This window comes from Pteropus alecto, unplaced genomic scaffold, assembly GCF_000325575.1.
Source record: "Pteropus alecto unplaced genomic scaffold, ASM32557v1 scaffold30, whole genome shotgun sequence".
NCBI classification, from domain to species: domain Eukaryota; kingdom Metazoa; phylum Chordata; class Mammalia; order Chiroptera; family Pteropodidae; genus Pteropus; species Pteropus alecto.
The window spans coordinates 1961805-1981665 of NW_006429782.1; the positions used below are offsets into that span (position 1 = coordinate 1961805).

At 59.8% G+C, this 19861-nt stretch overlaps 1 protein-coding gene across 1 annotated transcript in view; it reads left to right on the forward strand.

Moving 5' to 3' along the window:
* Window positions 1-2311: 2311 nt before the first annotated feature.
* Window positions 2312-19861, forward strand: part of NFIC (nuclear factor I C) — an 84948-nt gene continuing 67398 nt past the window's right edge. The window contains exons 1-2 of the mRNA XM_025042997.1: window positions 2312-2757; window positions 3278-3337. Coding sequence (XP_024898765.1) covers window positions 2312-2757; window positions 3278-3337 — 506 coding nt within the window. The remainder of the gene's footprint in view (window positions 2758-3277; window positions 3338-19861) is intronic.

The window sequence follows — 19861 nt, forward strand, 5'->3', positions numbered from 1 at the left end:
TGCAAAACCCCGGACTCATTATTCATTCATTTGTTCATTCATTCAACAGCGGAATTACCGAGCGCCTACTCTGTGCCAGGTGCTGTTCCCAGCACTGAGGCCAAAGCCACCAATAAGACAGACAAAGGCTGACACTTCACGGGAGACACAGGCAGGAAATAAATAACAGCAATAAAGGAAAATAAAGCTGGAGAGGACAAAAATGCCGGGGTTGGGGGGAGCAATTTTAAACAGGGGGTCAGAGTGGGCTTCCACAGGAGGTGATATCTGAGCTGAGCCTGTAGGGGATGAGGGAGGGAGGGAGCTAGGGGATTTTGGCTCCTGGCATCGCAGGGGTGGGTTTACCTGCCGTGTGTCCCCAGACTGCTGACTAAGCATTTCCGAGCCTCGGTTTCCCTCTGTAAAAGAGGGACAGTTGTATTGAGCTCACGTGGCTCTCGGGAAGGTTGGGCGTGATTGTGCGTCTGGCACATAGTGGGTGGGCGACCAGCAGTTGCTGTTAATAACAAGATTCAAATAACTGAGCGAATCCACATGCTTGCCCCTTGTCAGTGACCTTGGAGCCTATCGTGTCCTGGGTGGTGGGGAGTCCCAGTGAGGGCTCAGACCCGCGACCTGTCCTGTGTGAGCACCTATGTGCTCAGGGCTGGGGCCTGGGGCCAGGAGGGTGGGGGGCGCTGGGCATCTTTCTTTCGAGGAAAATGTAGCTCTAACCGGGGCCTCCAGAGTGGGAGCTATGAGTGTGACCAGATAATGATGGCCGGGTGTCGGAGGGGTGGGAGTGTTGGTCTGGTTTTGAGGGATACATAAGACTCCCCAGGTAATGAAAGGGGATGGATGTGTCAGGCAGAGGGGATGAGGGGGGAGCCAGCCCCAGTCCCAGTGGGGGCCTCAACCTGGGGACACTGGGGACCATGATGGAGAGCAAGCAGGAAAGAGCCAGTCAGGGACCCATTTAGGGAGACTCCTCCAGGTTGTTGGGGGACGGAGGCGGGAGGCGAGCCTGCAGCAGCCATATTCCCAGCGTGCTAGCCCGTCCTCACTCCCGATCCCACGGGGAGCAGCCTCAGTCCAGCACCCACTGCTCAACGTCTCCCACCCGCTCTGCCCCCTCCTCACCCACGGCCCACGGGCCACATGCTCTCCAGCCAGACCCCGTCACTGCCATGGCGGAGCCCTCCTGCTGTCGCGTGGTGCTGGGACATCTGACCCGCCCCCGGGCGTGCCCAGCCCCGGCTCGTCTAGCTTGGCACACACTGCGCTCGGCACCGCACACATGCAAAGTCATGATTAGATCATGACAACGAAAGGCTCCCCCCACCCCGCCCCCCCCTTGGCTTGCCCCAGCTCAGCAGTTGGGAGAAGGAAGGAAAAAATGAAATCGTGACCCTCGATCTGTCTCATTCTGTCTCATCACCACCCCCCACCCCCCCACTGTTCTCGGGGATTATCTGCCATTTTTAAGCTAGAGAGTGAAGCTCAGAGAGGCACTTTAACTTGTCCAAGGTCACAGAGCCACAGCCAGCACCCAACACCCATCTCTTTCCAAGTCCAGGGCCCTCGCTCCCCACCATGTTAGCACACCCAAGAACACCTTTCTCATCTCTCAGCATGTACCGGCCGCTGTCCCACGGCTTCAGGCTTCTGGCCCCGCCTGGAGGTTACAAGGCCTCGGGCATGTTCCTAGGCGCCTCCCTAGCCAGCATCTAGGACAGCAGGATGGCCGGTCCTGGGGCGCCCACCGCACACACCCACCTCCCTCAGTCCCCGGGCTTTCTTCCCTGATGGAATTGGGGGCGGGGGGGGCAGTGATGGATAAGCCACACTCCTTCTGGGGCTGGGAGGGGGTTCCCGTTCCCAATCAGAGTCTCATTCACACATCCATGGTTTGGTATGCTCGTACTGACTGCCACACACACGCGTGCGCACGCGCACACACACACACACACACACACACACACACACACACACACAGTGCACTCCTCGGCCTGCACAGCCTCCCTGGGCTGTGGGTGGCCACTTGCATGAGACTGGTGGCCTGCTGTGTCTCAGATTAACGTATCTCCATCCCTCCCCTCTGCCTGCCTGCCTCTCTCTCTCTCTCTCTCTCTCTCTCTCTCTCTCTCTCTCTCTCTCTCAAGTCTATGATCTCCAGCTCTGCGCGTCCCAGGCACCCTCTTCCAACTCCCCAAAGAAAGTCCCCTTGCCCAGGGCCATGGAAGCTGGAACCCTGCACCCCAGGCGGCAGGCCCAGCCCACACTCCTATCTGAATAAGGTGACGCGGGGGCCGCCCTCGCCCTCCGTCCGAGCATGGAGGTGCCCGGGCCCCCAGTGTCCAGCAAGCCGGGAGAGACCTCAGTCAAATGGCAGCTCTGCTATGACATGACGGCCAAAATGTGGTGGATGGTGAGTGCGGAGGTGCCCGCTGGCACCCGGGTGGGGGCTTGTGCGGTTGTCCAGGGGGCAGGGGGCACAGTGGGCAGTGAGTGGGCCTCCCAGGTGCATGGACACTTGAGCATCGGTGCTGGGGTGTCCAGCACGGTTGGCAGCGGTGGCGACCCCAGCCTGGGCATTCGCAAAAGAGGAAAGGTGGCCAGAAGTGGGGAAACCGAGAGCAGGCAGTGGACAGGAAAGCCACTCTGGAGTCTGGCAGTGGGAAGCGTGTCCGAGACTCCCCAGACCAAGTGTGTGAGCGTGCCAGCCGGTTCCGGGGGCCGGGAGGGCGTGAGGGCGGCCGCTATCTGGGAAGGTCGGCCGTGAGTTAGCTGGACCCGGAGCCCTTGCAATGGCGCAGCCGTGACTTGCTGCGGCCCCAGGGCCTGCGATGGGGAGATCTGAGTGCGTGAGGTCTCAGGGGCTGCAGGGGTGCTGGGGAGCACCCGAGTTCCCAGGCCAGGAGGCAGGAAGCTCAGGGTCTGAGCTGCTGTAGGACTCTGGACATTTCTGTGCTCCCCGAGCCCTTCAGCCCCCACCCCTGAGCCGGAGCACCCTCCTGGAAGCTTCCGGGACCCAGACGATAGGGTGAGAAGCCAGAGCACGGCCAGCCATGGAGCCTGGGGCTGGAAGTCCACCGTCTGACTCTCTCGGGCCGGCATGAGGCCGCTAGGCCAGCACGCTGTTGTCTGCCCCGCTGTCCATCCAACCATCCAGGTCTGACCTGTCACTCGTAGTGGAACTCCGACCCTGTCGACACGGGTCTAGACCACACACACCTGGGTTCCAGCCTGGGCGTGCTGTGTGATCTCAGGCCAGTGGCTTACCATCTCTGGCCCTTAGGTTCCCCCTCAGGGAAATGGTGTGTGGCTTGGACATCTTGGGCTTCGTGGCCAGAGCTTTGTGAGTCCCCGAGGCAGGTGGGGCCTCAGGATGGGAGACACAGCACCTTACGACCTGTCGCGACCCCTCTGGCTTGGGCGTGGCGGTGGCGGTGGAGCTGCCCCCCACCCCCACCCCCGCCGTCTTAGAGCACCTGGTCTCAGCATCCATGAGGACAGAGATTTCCCCCTTATCCCGGGAAAATTTCGTGAGTCAGTTTTGTTGTCCGTTCTGCATTCGGCCAGCATTTACTGAATACCTACTGTGTCTCTTGTTTTCATGCTGGGGACACAGCAGTGACCCAGACAAAGACCCGTGTCCTCCTGGGGCTGATGTCCCAGTGGGGGAGACAGAAAATAAAAATAGCTGTGCACAGAGTAGGAGTTGGTTATAATTGTGTAAGGGGTTATGAGTAGGTGGGGGCTTTGAGACGAGGTGATCTCGGAGGGCTTCTCTGAGGAGGTGACATCTGATCTGGAACCTGGCAGATGACAGGATTCATTAGAAGAAAAGGGTGAAGATGGTCAGTGCAAAGGCCCTGGGGCAGGACCAGACCGGGGCTGGCGTGTCGGAGGACCATCTAGGAGGCTCCTGTGGCAGGAGCAGAGGGAGTGAGGGGCAGAGAGGGAGGAGGGGAGGGGCCGGGGCAGGTGTGCAGGGCCCTGTGGGCCTCAGGGACTTGGGCTTCGACCCCAGGAGCGCAGTGGGCAGAGGAGGATGGGATTTGTTTTACAGTTTTTAATGCGGCCTTGGTATTTTGCAGGGAGAAGAGGTAGTCTGGGCTGATGTGGCAGCCAGAGACGGGGGGCTGGAGATGCTAGGGGGGCATCCAGACCAGGTGGGAGGAAGTGGGTGGGTTTCAGATGAAGGATGATGTGGGCTTGGCGATTCACCCGGAAACTCAGACGGCAGAGTGACTTGCTCAAAGCCACAGCAAGGGAAGGGCAGAGCTGACCATAGGAGAAGAGACCTGGGGCCAGAGGTCCGAGGTGAGGGTAGCGACTTCCCATCCCCCATCTCCAGGGTCCTGGGAGAGTCAAGTGGAACTGGCCGTTTGAGAAAAGGCAAATGTTTCTGTGCATTCTTAGGGTCTCATCAATAGAGGTAGAAGCCCCAGTGCAGGGAAGGTTATGGACCCACGAACCAGCCGAGGGCAGGTGTCAAACTGGGGTACATTTGCAGGAGAGGAAAAGAGGATGGAGCTCAGCAGCCTGCAGGGAAGACTGAGGGGCCCCCAGCTTCAGCCGAGAAGAAGATGCCTGGGAGCACACGGTTCAGCTCACCGCGCCCCTCCTGGCCTTCCTCTGGGCTCAGCTCCCAGCTGGGTCCTTGGGTTCCCCAGGAAGGGTCAGCTCCAGCCCCCCCCACGCCCTCAGTGAGCCCCCAGTCACAAGAGCCGGAGCAGCCAAACCCCAGACAGGTCTCAGACCTCTCCAGCAAGGCTGCCCTTGGTGTAGGAAGTTGATGAGGGTGGGGAGTGGTGGGGGGATGGGGGTGTCTGTGCAACCCCAGAAATCAGAGCTCTGCCTGTGCAAGGTCAGTTCAGCTTCCGTAAGGACTTCCTCCTCCTTACCCGCTGAAGGTAGTGAGGCATCCGTCACAGGAGGCATCCAAGCCCCCATTGGTGAGAATGTCATCCTCTTAAGCAGAGTGGGCCGAGTGATTAGGAAAGGATCCCTTTATGCTCAGAGCATCGAGGATCCCCAGAGGGGTGAGGGGTCCAGCCAACCCCAGGGGTCTGGATGGGGGTGGGGGACAGCAGGTAGGGGTCAGAGGTTCCAGCCTCAGCCCTCCGATCTCAGATGGACTCAGCGTCTCTCGCAAGCCCGAGTTCGCCAGACTTTCGGGGCTCTCGGAAATATATGAACTTCTTTTACAATCCAAAGAAAGCAGTGGCTATGACATAAGGAACATATGCGAGTGAATGCGGCCCCAGCACATTCACCCGAATACCACCGCGGCCCTGAAAGATAATGCTGAGTAATTTTATCTTCACAGAGGAAGGCAAAGCGCCACGCAGCTAAGTCCATCCAATCTCTGTCATTCGTTCAGAGAGCAGGCGATCTCACCTCTGCGCCTGCCTCGGGTTCCCCATCTGTAAAATGGGGGAGCATGAATTAACGGATCCCCTCCCCCCCGCCACACGCACAGGGTCCTTGTGGGAAATCCAGTGAGTGGATGACTGTGGAGGTGTCTTGCAAGTCGTGAAGGGCCGAGCCGGGTCGGGCACTGTGGCGCTCACGCAGCTAAAGCGGGAGATGGCGACGAGACCGCAGAACTTCCGCGGTCGCTCCATCTGTTCAGTGAGTGCCCGTTACGCGTCTGCGGCCAACCAGGCCGAGCCAGCCCTGCCCCTCCTGGGCTCACAGCCCAGTGCGGGGACAGCGAGAGAGAAAGTGAATAAATGCACGAGGTGGTTTCCCATCGGGAGAAAGGCTGCCGCGACGTTAGCAGAGGGCGATGGGGGCCAGCAGGGCAGGGAAGGCCTTTCCGAGGAGGTGACATTGCGGCCTGAGCGACCTCAGTGGACCGACGGTCTGGGGGCGGGGGGCAGAGAGAACAGCATGTGCAAAGGCCCCGGGGCAGGACCGAGCCTGGCGTGTTGGAGGAGCAGCGAGGAGGCCCCTGTGGCGGGAGCGGAGTGAGCGAGGGGGACAGAGCGAGGGGGTGCGGGGAGGGGACGGGGTCGGCCGCGCAGGGCCTTGTGGGCCTCAGGAGGACTTGAGTTTTATTCACCGAGCACTAGGGAGCCTGGGAGGACCGTGAGCAGGGGCGGGCCTCCCCCGTCTGCCCATACTGGTCCCCCTGCCCGTCTGTGAATGCCACCCGCTGCCTCCCCCGCTGGGTGCCCGGCGCTGGAGTGGGGGGTCGCGGGGTGCGCAGTCTCCCCAGCCCCCGGCCTGCGCCCGCCCGGCCGCCGCCCACTCTGCCCACATCTGAGGCGCCGAGGAGCCGGACAGTCTGCTGCAAACCACGGAATGTTTCCCCGAGCGCCTGGGCCGGGAATGTCGGCGGGGAGGGGGAGAAGGGCGGGGAGCCCCGAGAAAAGGGTCGGGGAGACGCAGAAAGCAGGGCCAGGGTGCGGGGCGGGCGGGCGGCACCACACACCGACGTGATGCCCCCCGCTTTACAGATGGGGAAACTGAGGCACGGAGTGGCGGATGGATTTGTCCACGGAACTGGGAGGGGCAGTCCTGGGATTCAAACCCAGGCCACCTGGCTGCCGCGTCGAAGGGCGTAACCACTAACCCGCGGGAAAGGGGTTAGCGCAGCTTTTTCAGTGAATAAATGAGTGGATGAATGAATGAACAAAGGGTGTCAGTGGGTGAATGAAGGCAGCCAGCACCAGCTAGCTCGGGCCCCCATTTCAGCCTGACGCAAACCAGACCCCTGATGGCACCCAGCAGACCCCCACCCTCCAGTTCCCGGCCCGTCCGCCTTCTAGAAGTCTGTCCTGGTATCCGACCTCTGCCTCTCCTCCATCCCTGTTTCTCTAGGGCAGATAAACATGAGGTGTCCCGACTCTCCCCTGGGGGCTTCTGAGGCTGCCCCTCCAGGAGAAGGGGAGAACCGGGCTGCTGCTCATTTTAGAAGTCGTCAGAGAAGGGAAAGCCAGGGCTCAGAGAGGGACAGCACCTTTTCCGAGGTCACACAGCACACGGCTGTAAACTCATAGCCCTGAGCTGAGATCTCAGACGATAGCCAATAGGTTTGCATCCCGCTGAGCCTCTCATGTCATATTTTGTTCCATCTTCCCAAGAAGCCTGTGAAGCGGGAACTGTTATTCTCACCATCTTATGGATGGGGAAACTGAGGCCCAGAGAGGGGCCGTCACTGTCCGAGGTCGCAGGGTAACGTGTGACGGTTCACAGCTCACCTGCTGCACCAGCGTGAGAACAGGCATCAGCGTCTGGCTTTGCCATCTGTGAATGGATGATATTCTGGGAGGCTGCATCACCCAGAAGGTGCGTGTCGCACCCTAGTTTCACAATAAGCGCTCGTGAGCTTCATGACATGGAGCTCGTGTCTAACTTTCCACCTGGTGGCCTTGCAAACCTTTGAGAGCCTGAAGGGCAGAGCCAATGGCAGGGTGGAGGCACCCGATCCTTTGATAGGAAGTCACGAGCAGGAGCAGTGCCCGGCTGGGGCCTTAATGGAGAATATGGCATCCGAGCCAGGCCTGGAAGGGTGCTAACTAAGGCTTTCAACCACGGAGATGGCAGGGAGACCGTTCCTGGCGGAAGGAACTGCTCAGAGGCATGGAGGTGGGACAGTGCTGGGTGTGGCAGCTGTAACAGAGAGGAGGTGAGACAGATGTGCCGAGTCAGACGTGACGGTCCTCGAATGCCAGGGCAACGGGGAGTCACGGGAGGGTCATGGGCCGATCTAAGACAGGTGTGGGGGTCAGGAGGATATGGAAGCCGGCATCCAGATGGAAGGAAAGGAGACTTGTGGGTGGGTCGGGGAGAGGCCTGGGAGGAGAGTAGGTAGAACGTGGGGACCGACGGGCAGACGGGAATGCGGGGGAGGGAGGAGATGAAGCTGATACTTGGACCCGTGGCTCAGGGGTGGGGAGCAGCTATGGGGTTGACCCTGAGATGGGGACACAGGGGAGGAGGAAGATTCTGAATCCAGAGCCCCTGGGGGATGTTCTGGGGGGTATGCCGAGTCGGTGTGGAGAAGCCCACTGGGCTTAAAATAGTACCTGGTACCTCCTACGGGATCAAGAACTGCCTTCAGTGGAATGGAGGAAGTAATGGGTGGACAGGTATAGGGATGGAGGTAGGGACAGCTGGCTAGCTGGGTGAGTGGGTGGATGGATGGATGGACAGATGGATGAATGGACAAATGGATGGATGGACAGGTGGACAGATGAATGGATGATGGATGGGTGGGTGAGTAGGTAGGTGAGTGGGTGGATGGAGGGGTGGGTGGATGGGTGGATGGATGGATGGGTGGGTAGATGGATGGATGGATAGTTGGATGGGTGGATGGATAGGTGGATGGACAAATGGACAGGTGGATGAATGGACAAATGGATGATGGATGGATGGATGGGTGGGTGGATGGATGGGTGGATGGATGGATGGGTGGGTAGATGGATGGATAGATAGGTGGATGGGTGGATGGAAAGGTGGATGGACAAATGGACAAGTGGATGAATGGACAAATGGATGATGGATGTGTGGATGGGTGGATGGATAGATGGATGGATGGATGGGCAGATGGATGGATAGGTGGATGGGTGGATGAATGAGTAGATGGACAAATGGACAGGTGATTGAATGGACAAAGGGATGGATGGACGGGTGGACAGATGGATGGATGCTGGATGGAAGAATGGACGGATGCATGCATGGATGAACAACTGGCTGGTTGAATGGATGGACGAGTGGACGGAGGCTGAAGACAGAAGTGCTTGCTCTGAGCGTGAAGGGCAAAGGGCCCAGCACAGCCCCAGGAAGCCCCCACTTCAGGGCCAGGCAGGTCCGAGAGATTTGAGGACCCCAGAAACCACACCAGTTTCCCCTATAACTGTGTCTCAGTAAGGCATCCCCACCCAAGTCCTTTCCTCTGCCCTCTCTCCCCATAAACGGTGCTGAGACTCGACGTTCCTGTCCACACACACATGGCTCAGCTCCGGGGGGCCCACCGCAGACAAATCAGTGGAAAATTAAAATAGTGCCTGTGTGCTGGTGATCGGCGGCCTCAGCTGGGGCGCTTAATGACCCCTTTCTGGGGATTGTTACCAGCTGGAGGTGGCTGGGGGCGGGGGCAGCACTGAGCCACCCAATTTGCAAGAGGGAGGGGGCCTAGAATCAGTGCTGCTGGGGAGAGAGAGCCATGTGGTGGTCACGGTCGGGAGGGCCATGGAAAACGGTGACCCTGGGCTCTGGGAATGGATCCTCCTGGACCCCTGCATCCCTGTATGTCCTCCCTCCTGCGAGGGCGTTCTTTCTCCCCCAGTCTACCTGGATAGGTCATCTTTTAGGTCTCATCTCCAATGCCACCACCTCCAGGAAGCCCACCCAGTGTAGGTCAACTCCTCCGATCATTTACTCCCAGAGGCATCTGCCCCGCCCACCCAGATCTACAGTCTTAACCTCCTGGATACGCAGAGATTGAGGGCAAGAATCCCACTGTGCCATTCACCAGTCGTGAATCCTTGGGCAAGTCACTTCCCTCTGTGCCTCCTCGTTCTCCTCTGGCGACAGGGAGAATAACAACCCCTCCCGCATAGGGCTGGTGGGAGGACAAACCGATGTTTACCGAGCACTCACCGTGTGCCAGGCATGGGACTGGCACACCGTGAGTGCTCGGTAAACATCGGTGCTCACCGAATCCTTTAGAAATGGGGTCACCGAAGCCCCTCAAAGTTAAAGCAAGTGACCTGGTAGCACCGCGTTCCTGGGCCAGTACAATTCCATCTGCCCTGGTCCTCCGCTCCCACCCTGGTACCCGCAGTCTGTCCTCCCCGCAGCGGCCAGCGGGGGCGCCTGTGAGCACCCGAATCAGGTCCCGCCCCTCCTCTGCCCACTGCCCTCCCTGCGCGCATAAAGTCCCACACGACCTGCCCCACTCATGAGGGCCCCACGGGAGCCAGGTTCAGAGACAAGAAGTAGATGGTGGGAGCCGGGGGCTGGGGCGGGGCAGGGAAGTTGGTGTTTAACGGGGACGGAGTTTCAGGTTGGGAGATGCGAAAACTCTGCGGATGGATAGATGGTGGGGTTGGCTGCACAACAGTGTGGATGAACGCATGCTCCACGTGCACTGAAAAATGAGTAATTTGAGGTTACATATATTTAATCACAATTAAAAAATAAATAAAACCGTGGTGCGTCCATGCAGTGGACCGCTGCAGCCAGTAACATGAGTTTTAGCTGTCTGATGAGGCAAAACCACCTGTGAGATAAACCGAGCGATAAAGGCTGCAGTGCTCATGGGTGCCGCTGGGGGGCAGCACGGGACCGGGAGACCCGCCCTCCTGCTTTGATCTCCCGTTCGCCTGTTATTGAAGGTTTTTTTCCTCCTGCTCCTCCTTTTTGTTTTATTTACCTAAGTGTTTCTATCCTTTCTCTCTCGTTACCTTTCCTCCACAGACAAATATTTCAGTGTTCGATGGGCGTCTTTTTTCTAAATTCTGTCTGTCCTCAAAAAATGTTATTTTGTTGTACGTTGCTCATATTGTAATATGCCGGGAAAGGGGATACATAGATGGATGGATGTGGCTGTAAAACTTTATAAAATCAGGTGATGGGCTGTGTCTGGGTCAGGATTCTCCAGAGAAGCAGAACCAACAGGGATGTGTGTGTGTGAGTACATATATGTATGGTGTATGTGTGGATGGATAGATAGGTATAGAGAGAGATGGAAATATATATATAAATAGATAAAGATGTTTATTTTAAGGAATTACCCATGTGATCGGGGGTGGGGCTGGCAAGTCCAAAATTTGTAGGACAGGCCAGCATGCTGCAACCTGGCGAGAACCAACACGGTGGTCTTGCGAGTGAAATCTGTAGGCGGGCAGGCGGGTGGGCCGGAGACCCCAGTGGGATTCCTTCGTCACCAGGAAACGCCGGCGTTTTGCTCCTGAGTCCTTCGACTGATTGGGTGCGGCCCACACACAGCACGCAGGGCCGCCTCCTTCATTTAAAGTCAGCTGGTTGTAAATGTGACTCCCACCTGTAAAACACCTGCACAGACGAGTGTTTGACCAAACAGCTGGGCACCACGGCCTGGCCAGGTGGACACAGAAAATTTAACCATCCCAAGCTGGATGTGATCCAGGGGCCAGAGTTTGTCAGCCCTGGCATGTTTGTTTCCCGGAGCTGCCATAGCAAAGACCACAACCGACAGAAACTGACTCACAGTTCTGGAGGCTAGAAGCCCAAGGTCAAGGTGTCGGCAGGCCGTTCTCCAAAGAGAGCGGCCGTCTACACGTTTTCGTGGCATGCTCCCCGCACGCGTACCTCTGTCCAGTCAGATCGGATCGGGGGCCACCCCCGTGACCTCGTTTCAGCTTGATCGCCTCTGTAAAGACCCCATCTCCAAACACAGTTGTATCCTGAGGCCCAGGGGACTAATGACTCCCTGTTATAAATGTAGACGGTTCTTTGTCATGGCTGTATGATATCCCATCGACTCTTCATCTGCTCTGGTATGGATGGGCATTGAGGTTGTTTCTAGTTTGAGGGTTCCACAAGCGATGCTGCTGTGAACATTCCCTTGCCTGCCTTCTGATGAACAGACGCGGCCTTTCTGTTGGCTGTGTACCTAGCCACGTCAACTAGTAGCCACAGACTGCGCCCCACAGGGACCGCCACGGTCCAAACTCACACGCACATACACAAACACGCAGGCTCCCAGGTCCACACCTGCTCACAACCCTTGGCCTCACCCGTCTTTCCCATTTTTGCATCTCGGCCAGGTGTTACATGACACCTCGCTGCTGCGTGAATGGGCAGTGCCCGGGGGGCCCAGCGTTTCTTCCTGAGCCTGACAGTCTTCGGGCTTCTGTCCTCTGGGTCACCTGTTCATGCATGTTGTCCACTTGGCTCTAGGGGGGGCCATCTTTTTGCAGTAGTTTTGAGGAGCAGGCTACCATACTGCACATCTCCAGGGCAAACATTCCCATTGGGGCTTCTCGGAACTCAGTTAGACCAGAGTGAGAATGACCCTCTCTCGCGATATGCCATATAGCAACCCTGGGTAAGAGAGCCTTGTATACTCCAGCCGTCAGCCCTGCCATCTCTTCTCCTATCTTGTCATCTCTCTACTCACTCTGTTCATAGTGTCCTTCATTAGACAGAAATCTGAAATTTTAATGTCGCCAGATTCACACATCTTTTGCCTTCTGGCTTGTGCTTTGGAAGTTTCCTTGAAGGAGTCCTCTCGTGCCCCCGGGTCATAAGCTCTCCTCCCACACTTTCTTCTACTGATGTTCCCATTTGATCTTTCACATTTAGGTCTTGAATCCAGGTGGCATCCACCTCTACAGGTGATGTCAGTCGGGGGAGCCAGTTTTCCCCAATGCCGTTGACCAAACCACCATCTTTTCCTCACTGGCTTGTGCTGTCACCTCTAGAGATAGTCGAGGGTGCCTCTCCGGGCTTGAATCTCTCCGATTGGTCCGTCCGATGATTGTCAAGATATTGCCACACTAGGTGCTGTTTGTGAGGTTGCCATTTGTATAACCTTCACGGGACAGGTGAGGAAACTGAGGCTCAGAGAGCTAACAAGTCACACCAGGGGAGGTTGACCTACGTCGGGTGGCTGGCTGGTGCCCCGCACACAGTAGGCCCACAGAGCTGCTAACGAGTGGTGCCACTTCCACTCTCCCTGAGTCCATGCCAGTCACAGGGGAAAGGGGTCTCCAGAAGATACTACCATGTGGATTCAGTTACCGTCAGAGGATGTGGGTTCTCGAGGCTGGGGACAGATGGCTAAGACAGGACCAAGTGGATTGTGGGATGGACCGCACCGGTCACCCCGTGGGACAGTCTGGAGTGTCTCTGGGGTCAGGGATCCTCTGCTGCCTGTTTCCTGCCTCCGGGGATACCAGACACCTGCAAGGGGCAGCGGGCAGCCAGGCCAGGGCCTGGGGGAGTGGGGATTCCGGCCGCTCCCTCGTCCAGTCTAGCTGCTGCTGCTGTTGGCAGAGGCCGTGACCTTTCTCCCAGATCCGGAGCTGAGTAATCGTTACCAGAAAAATAACTCAGCCGGCTGAGTGGCTGCAGTGCTGCCTCCTGTAGGGGGGGAGGGGTCGGGTTTGGTCCCCAGCCTGGCCCTGGAGACGGGGGTGCTGTGGCCCCTGATGGGTGGCAGGTTCCTCCCAGGCTCCCCTGTGCTTCCTGGCGTGTTGGTCCCAGGAGAAGGAGGTGACAGCTTGGTCGGGAGCCCTGACATCCAGGAGAGCTGGAATCAGATGTCAGCTCTGTCGCTTTCTTGCAGGGTGACCTTGAGAAGGTGCCTCGCCCCCTTTCTGAGCCTCAGTGTCCTCCTCTGGAAAATGGGGGTGACAAACGCCCCCCTTGCTGGTCCTGCAAGGCTCGAATGTGATGCCGCCACTCTGAGCACGGGGTGCATCCTGCAGCACACGTGGGTGGCATGGCGGCCCAGAGCCCGAAACGCGCAGGGCGCCCCTCAGGTGCCAGGTCCTGCCCGAGGCGCTGCTGACGCAGCAGTCAACAGAACAGGGCCACCCGTCCCCGCAGAGCTGGCCTTCCAGGGCGGGGGACAGCCGCAGAGCGGGGGACAGCACGTGGAGCCGTAGAGAAAACGGAAACAGTCGTTACACTTTATTGTTGTTGTGACGACTGCTGTGGCATGCCACCCGCAGTCTGGAGAGCCCGCACTCCCGCTTCCGACGCCTTCTAAGGCGTGCAGCTATTGAGCGCTGACTGTGTACCACGCTCCAAGCGCACGACCCTGCCGGCCCATTTCTCAGAGTTGAAAGCGAGGTGTCGAGTTCGTCCAAGGTCGCGAGCCGGTTGTGCGGGCCGGGCCTGGGAGCAGATCTGCCAGGTGGCACGCTTCCTAGCCCCGCCCCCGTCCCTGGGCAGAGCTGGCACCCTCCCAGCAGCACCCGCCACCCCCCTTCACTGCGACCTTCCCCAAGCCGTGAGGGGGGTCGGGGGGCCGCTGGACCTCAGGAGGGAAGTGGCCTGGCCGGGCCCTGGGGCAAAGCAGAGAGGGAGCGGGGTGCCCGCCCCCCCAGGGCTGCCTGGGGGACACCAGTGCCTAATCCTGGCTTGGGAGGACACGTTGTCCTAGAGATTATATAAACCGACCTCTCCCTGTTTGTTTAATTTGTGCAGGCTTCCCCTCATATGTCACTCGTTAACAGGACTGGGGGTGGGGCGCTTGGAGCCGGGCCTGCTCGAGGAGGGGGTTCTGCAGCCCGGCTCTCCCTAGCCCTGTGCCCCGGCCACCCCCTTCTCTCTCTGAGGTCCGGTGGGGCCTCTGCCCACCCCCGAGACCAGGTCCAGCTGGTGGCAGGGGCGAGGAGGCATGGCTGACGGAGCGTGTCTGAGAGATGGCAGCGTAAGTCCCAAGTCAGGCTCCGGGCCCGCTCCGGCCCTGGGCGTGTCACTTTTCCGCTCTGCACCTTGGTTACCTCCTCCAGAAAATGGGGCCCATGACGGCCCCGCCCTCCAGGTTGTCGAGAAGGCCACACAGGGAATGGGCACGGCACAGAGCGAGCGCTCAGTGAACGCGGACCCTGTGCTGTTAAGATGAACCCCGAGAGGTGGTGCTGACCCCGTACGCACGGGGCACCTGGGCGCAGGTCAGCCCCAGGACTGGCCTGAGACACTGCGACTCTGGTGGCCGTCACCAAGACTCGGGAGGACAACGTGCACCGTCCCCTCCGTCTAAGCCTCAGGGCGGCCCCTCCCCGACCCCAACGCCTGGGTTTATATCCCAGCTCCCCTGCCCACCGTGCCTTGCAGGCGCTGGGCTGCTCTGTGCCTCAGTTTCCCTGTCCGTAAACTGGGGATCATACTAGCGCCCCTCCTCCCGGGTCCCTGAGAAGGGTCAACGCGTTCATTCCCATAAAGCGTTTTAAACGGGTGCTGGCACAGTGTCTGCTAAATAAGAGAAAGTCAGAACTAAAAAGGAATAAGTAAACCAGGCCCATCGCACAGAGGGGCAGACGGAGGCTGGGGACCTGCGCCGTGTCAGGGGCAGGGCTGGGAGCTGAGGAACCAAACAGCTGCCTCCCCGCCCTCCGCCCCCGAGGCACCCAGCGGAGGGTGAGAAACGAGGTAGGGGGCTCCAGTCCCAACGGGCCTGGATTCAAATCCCCGCCTGGCAGCGTCACAGTAGCGGCCACCCTGCTCCGAACCCTCATTTCCCTCCTCGGCCAGATGGGACCACGGCAGGTGGTAGCATCGGGGTGCCCGCCCTCCTCACCCGGCCACTCTGCCCCTTTGCATAACCCAGCAGCACAGCCGGAAATCACAGTGCCAACGACTCTCTCCCTCTGTAACCGACTTCCTGCCGTTACCTACCCACCTTGGGTGCCAGCCACGGGCTCCCTGCCCCCCACCCTGGGCCCGCAGGGACAGAAGGGTCCAATCTCTTACCCCGAGGCTCTCACCCCAAGGAAGGCACGCCCCTCCCCCCCGCAGTGGCACAGCCTCCCAGATGGGTCCGTGGGCGGCCGGTGGCCATTGCCAGCCTCCCTCTGCCACTCAGCTGGCAGATTGCTTCTGCCTGCCCTCTGCTTGCAGCTGGCGGTGAGGAGACAAACAGCAAAGGCCCTTCGGATGGAGAGAAGCTGGAGAGGGGAGCAAAAGCCTCCAGCTCGGCAGGCCTTTGGGAGCAGCCGGCAGGGACAGGGACTGCTAACTGCCGTCGCCCGCCATGTGGAGAAACGCCCCGGACCGTGGCCTGGAACGGAGTGTGGGGACGTGCAGGGACGTCTCTGAGGACACTCCTCAGCCGGCAGCGCAGTCAGCAAATAATCACAGCCACAGTCCTCGTGGGACTGTGTCTGTGCCGTAGATGAGGAAGCTGAGGCGCGGATCCAGGGTGCCACCTGCCCAAGGCCACGTGGTCTGTAAGCGGCAGAATTGGGGTCTGAGCCACTGCCACAGAGGGCTGACCACTGCCGTCGCCTCATAGCCTCGGGGGCAGGCCAGGGGCCCCGTGGGCTCTGTGGGTGGGAATCGCAATGCATAGAATTAGGCGTGTTTGTCCTGCGGTGACCCCTGCCGGGCATGTCAGCGGGTTCGTTTGGGACAGATGGGGAAACTGAGGTCTGGGTGACAGAAGCACCTGTCTGATCTGCCACATACAGTGGGGGACGCGCATCCGGGAAGCGCGTGAGGCGGGCGATGACGGGGTACGTGTAGGTGGTGTCCCCACGCCCCGTGTCTTTCGGCAACCCCTGCCTGTGAGACCCTGGCACCCTTGAGCCTCAGTTTCCCCATCTGAAGGGAGAAACTCCAGAGAGACGGGAGCGGGACTCGGGAGGCTGGGCCCGGGCCCTGCGTGTGTAGACAGGCTCCCGAGTTCCAGGCAGGGCTGAGCCCACGCCCAGGTGCCCACGCCAGGCCCGCCGGCGAGGGGCTGGGCGGAGGCCTCCCCACAGTCTAGGCTTAACTCTGGTCACCACGTGCCATGGCCTTGCTGTCCCCAGAAGTGCCAAGTTCCATCCCACCCCAGACCTCTGCCCAAAGTCACACAGCAAGTGGCAAAACCAGGATTCCATCTCAGCTCAAGCTCAGCCTCAGAGTCACGACATCTGCAGAATTCCAAAGAATTCCGAAGAGTTCGAGGGCTCCAGGCCGCCAGCCAGCCTGGAGGCTTGCTGCCCACGGGCCGGTGGCCATAACTTCCCAGGCTAACCCCGTCCCCTCCCAAAGGGTCATCGCTCGCCTGCTCTTGGCTTGGCTCCACTTCTAAGTGTGTGAAACGTGTCCACAGGGGGAGAAAAATGGGCCACATCTGTTGCACAGATATCTGAACCCGGGGAGTGCCACCAAGTGCCACCAAGTGCCTCGCCCCCGTCCCTCTTTCTACTCTGCTTCTCCTCCTGGCTGCCTTGACGGCCCCAGGGGGGAGCCCAGAGAAGCCCTGAGCATGTCGACAGCAGTACGTCCTCCCTTCCAGGAGGGTTGGGGTGAGGGGTGGGGGGGTTCAACACGGCAGAAATGTGGGCAGCAGCCTCTGCGTGTGGGGCTGGGTCCCCCAAGGTGCCCGGTGCGAGTCTGAGGTGACCTGGGAACCTGCAGTTTGCATGAGGCCAGGGAGCCCTGGAGGAGATGCATACCTCTCCGGCTTCAGTTTCCCATCTGTAAAATGGGTGCAATCGTCTACCCCCTCACAGGCGGCTCTGAGGACCCCTGCATTGAGTGCATACAGGATTTAGCACAGGGTCTGGCGCCCGGCAAGCTCTCGTCGACACTGGCTGTTGGTATTCTCAGTAATAAACTAGTGAGTCTGTCTACACTGCATGCAGGGGTGGCACCCAAAGCATTTAACAACCACCAGAGCCCAGGCTGAGTGTGACAAGAGACACTGGTTGCGGATCCTGGGAACGGCCTCTGGATGGGTGACCAGGTCACTCTCCGTTGTGGCAGGCGAGCACTGGGAGGCTGAGCTGCAGGAGCACCTACTGTGTGCTCTTGTCAAACCAGGGCAGCCTGTGGAGGTGGGTACAGTGGTCCCGGGGCAGAGGATGGAGAGCCCGGGGCCCGGCCAAGTATTGATTGGGATAGAGGGAGCCTGAGGTGGCTTTGGGCTCAATGTGTGACCGTGGGGAGGTGCCTCAGTTTGCATGTCTGTGAAATGGGCCAAGGAGAGATGGCTGCGTTGGAGGGGGCGGCCCGCAAGATGGACTCACGTGCAGCAGAGGCTCCGGCAGTGCCTGGCACACAGTAGGTGCTGTCGTGTTCCCACCTCCCGGAGCCGTCAGATAACTGCTTGCGGGGTGAATAATCATAAGAGGCAGCCCCTCTGTTGGACAGTGTTCTCGGGTTTCCCAAACGGCTAGACCCCTCTCCCTCTAGGCACTGCTGACATCCGGGCTTCTTCGTTCTCTGCGGGGCGTCCTGGACACTGCGGGGTGTTGAGCAGCATCCCTGGCGCCACCCACACCCAGGCGCTCCTCCAGTGTGAAAAACAGAGATGTCCCAAGAAGTCACCCAGTGTCCCCTGGGGGGAAGAACTGTACCCCCAGAACCGCTGCTTTATGGTCTCATCAGCCTCCACTGCAAGTGGTCAAAGTTCTCCTTTAGCAGAGGAGGGAATCGAGGCCCAGAGAGGAGCGTGGCCGTGCCTGGGGCACACAGCACCGGGGGTGGAGCCGGTCCCTGCACCCCAGGCTCCCGGCTGCGCATGACCGGGCCCACGTGGGGAAGGGTGGGCAGTCGACACCCCCAGCCATGCCAGCCAGGGTTCCAGGAACTGGCAGACGAGCCCAGGGCATTCCACGGTTGCAACATCCGAGGGCGGCATGCTGGCATGCCCGGGCGGTGCCACCACCTCAGCCCCGCGGGCACCGCCAGAAAAGAGAAAGCAACTCAGAACTGGGCACTAGGACAAACCGTGGAACCCCACGCCTGGGGGTGGCCCCTGGAGAAGAAGGGGCCCGGGTTGGAGACTGTGCTTTGCTGCGTGGCCTACCAGGACTTGGCTGGGTATGTTCTGGCCAATGAGAGGGCCCCAGCCAGTCAGGCCACACCTCCAGGTGAAGCCCATTGGCCCTATGAAAGAGTTAGGGGTGGGTCCCTTGGATCCCCCGAACCCATCACGCTTGCCCTAAAGTGCGGGGCTCTAAGGGTTGGTTTGAGGGAGCTCCCTGCATTGATATGTGCCCCTAGGCTGTTGTTGCCCCATCAGAGCCAGAATTACGCTTAAAGGTACTGTCAGTCATTCTGTAAACATTTATTGAGGATGTGAAGATGAACAAAGCAGATCTGAGGAAAAGCCACATTGGAAGGAGAGCGGTCCAGCCAGCGGGCACAGCCTGTGCAAAGGACCTGGGGCAGGACCGAGCCTGGTTCTTTAGAGGAGCCGGGAGGAGGCCCGCATGGCTGGAGCGGAGTGAGCGAGGGAGAGAGGGAGAAGTGAGGGGCCGGGAGGGGGTGAGGACGGCTGTGCAGGGCCTGTGGGCAGCCCGGAGGAGCGGATTTTATCAAGGGCAATGGGGAGCACTGGAGGGCTTTAGACAGTGGGAGAGGTGATGTGCCGCCTAAATACTGTGGGGTTTGGGGCAAGGCCCTTTCCCTCTCTGGGCCATAATCTGCTCATCCATCCAATGGGAGCGTGATGATGCTTGCGTGGGAAGCTGATGTGAAGGTAAAGAAAGGGTCCAGCGACGTGAGTGCACAGGCTTCGTCTGATCCGGCCCCTGCCATCGCCACCTGCACCTCCACCATCCCAGTCCCCTGCTCACGCCCTCACCCCACGGTCCATCCTCTCCGCAGCGGCCGGGGGGCCTGCGAGCACCCACATCGGGTCCCTCTCTTCCCTCCTCTGCCCACCGCCCTCCCGGGCTCCCACCTCCCTCGGGGTTAAACGCCCAAGTCTCCCCGGTCCTCCTGAGGCCCACAAGGCCCTGCGCAGCCCGCCCCGCCCCCTCCCTCTCTCCCCCTCGCTCACTCTGCTCCCGCCGCTCTGGCCTCCTCCCTGCTCCTCCGACAGGCCGGGCCTGGTCCTGCCCCAGGGCCTTTGCACATGCTGCGCCCGCTGGCACACTGTCCCCCCACACGGCTCCTTTCTCACCTCCTTCGGGTCTCGGCTCCTTAAAATCACACCCCGACGCCTGACCCGCGCTTCCCCTCCCGTGCCCTCCCCGGCTCTGTTCTTCCCAGCCACACGTCCAGCGGCCCTGGGCCGCCTTGTCACGCGGGCAGCCACCTACGTGTCCACATGATTTTCTTTCTGAATTAGAAGGCGAGTAAACGAGGCGGCGGCTGTGTTTGTGTTTGTGGGAAGGTTTCAGGGCCTGGCCAGGCCTTGCTGTGCGGTTGGCTGGGCCTCAGTCCTGACTAGCATCGGACTGCGTCGGGCCCAGTTCCGGGGGGGTGGGGG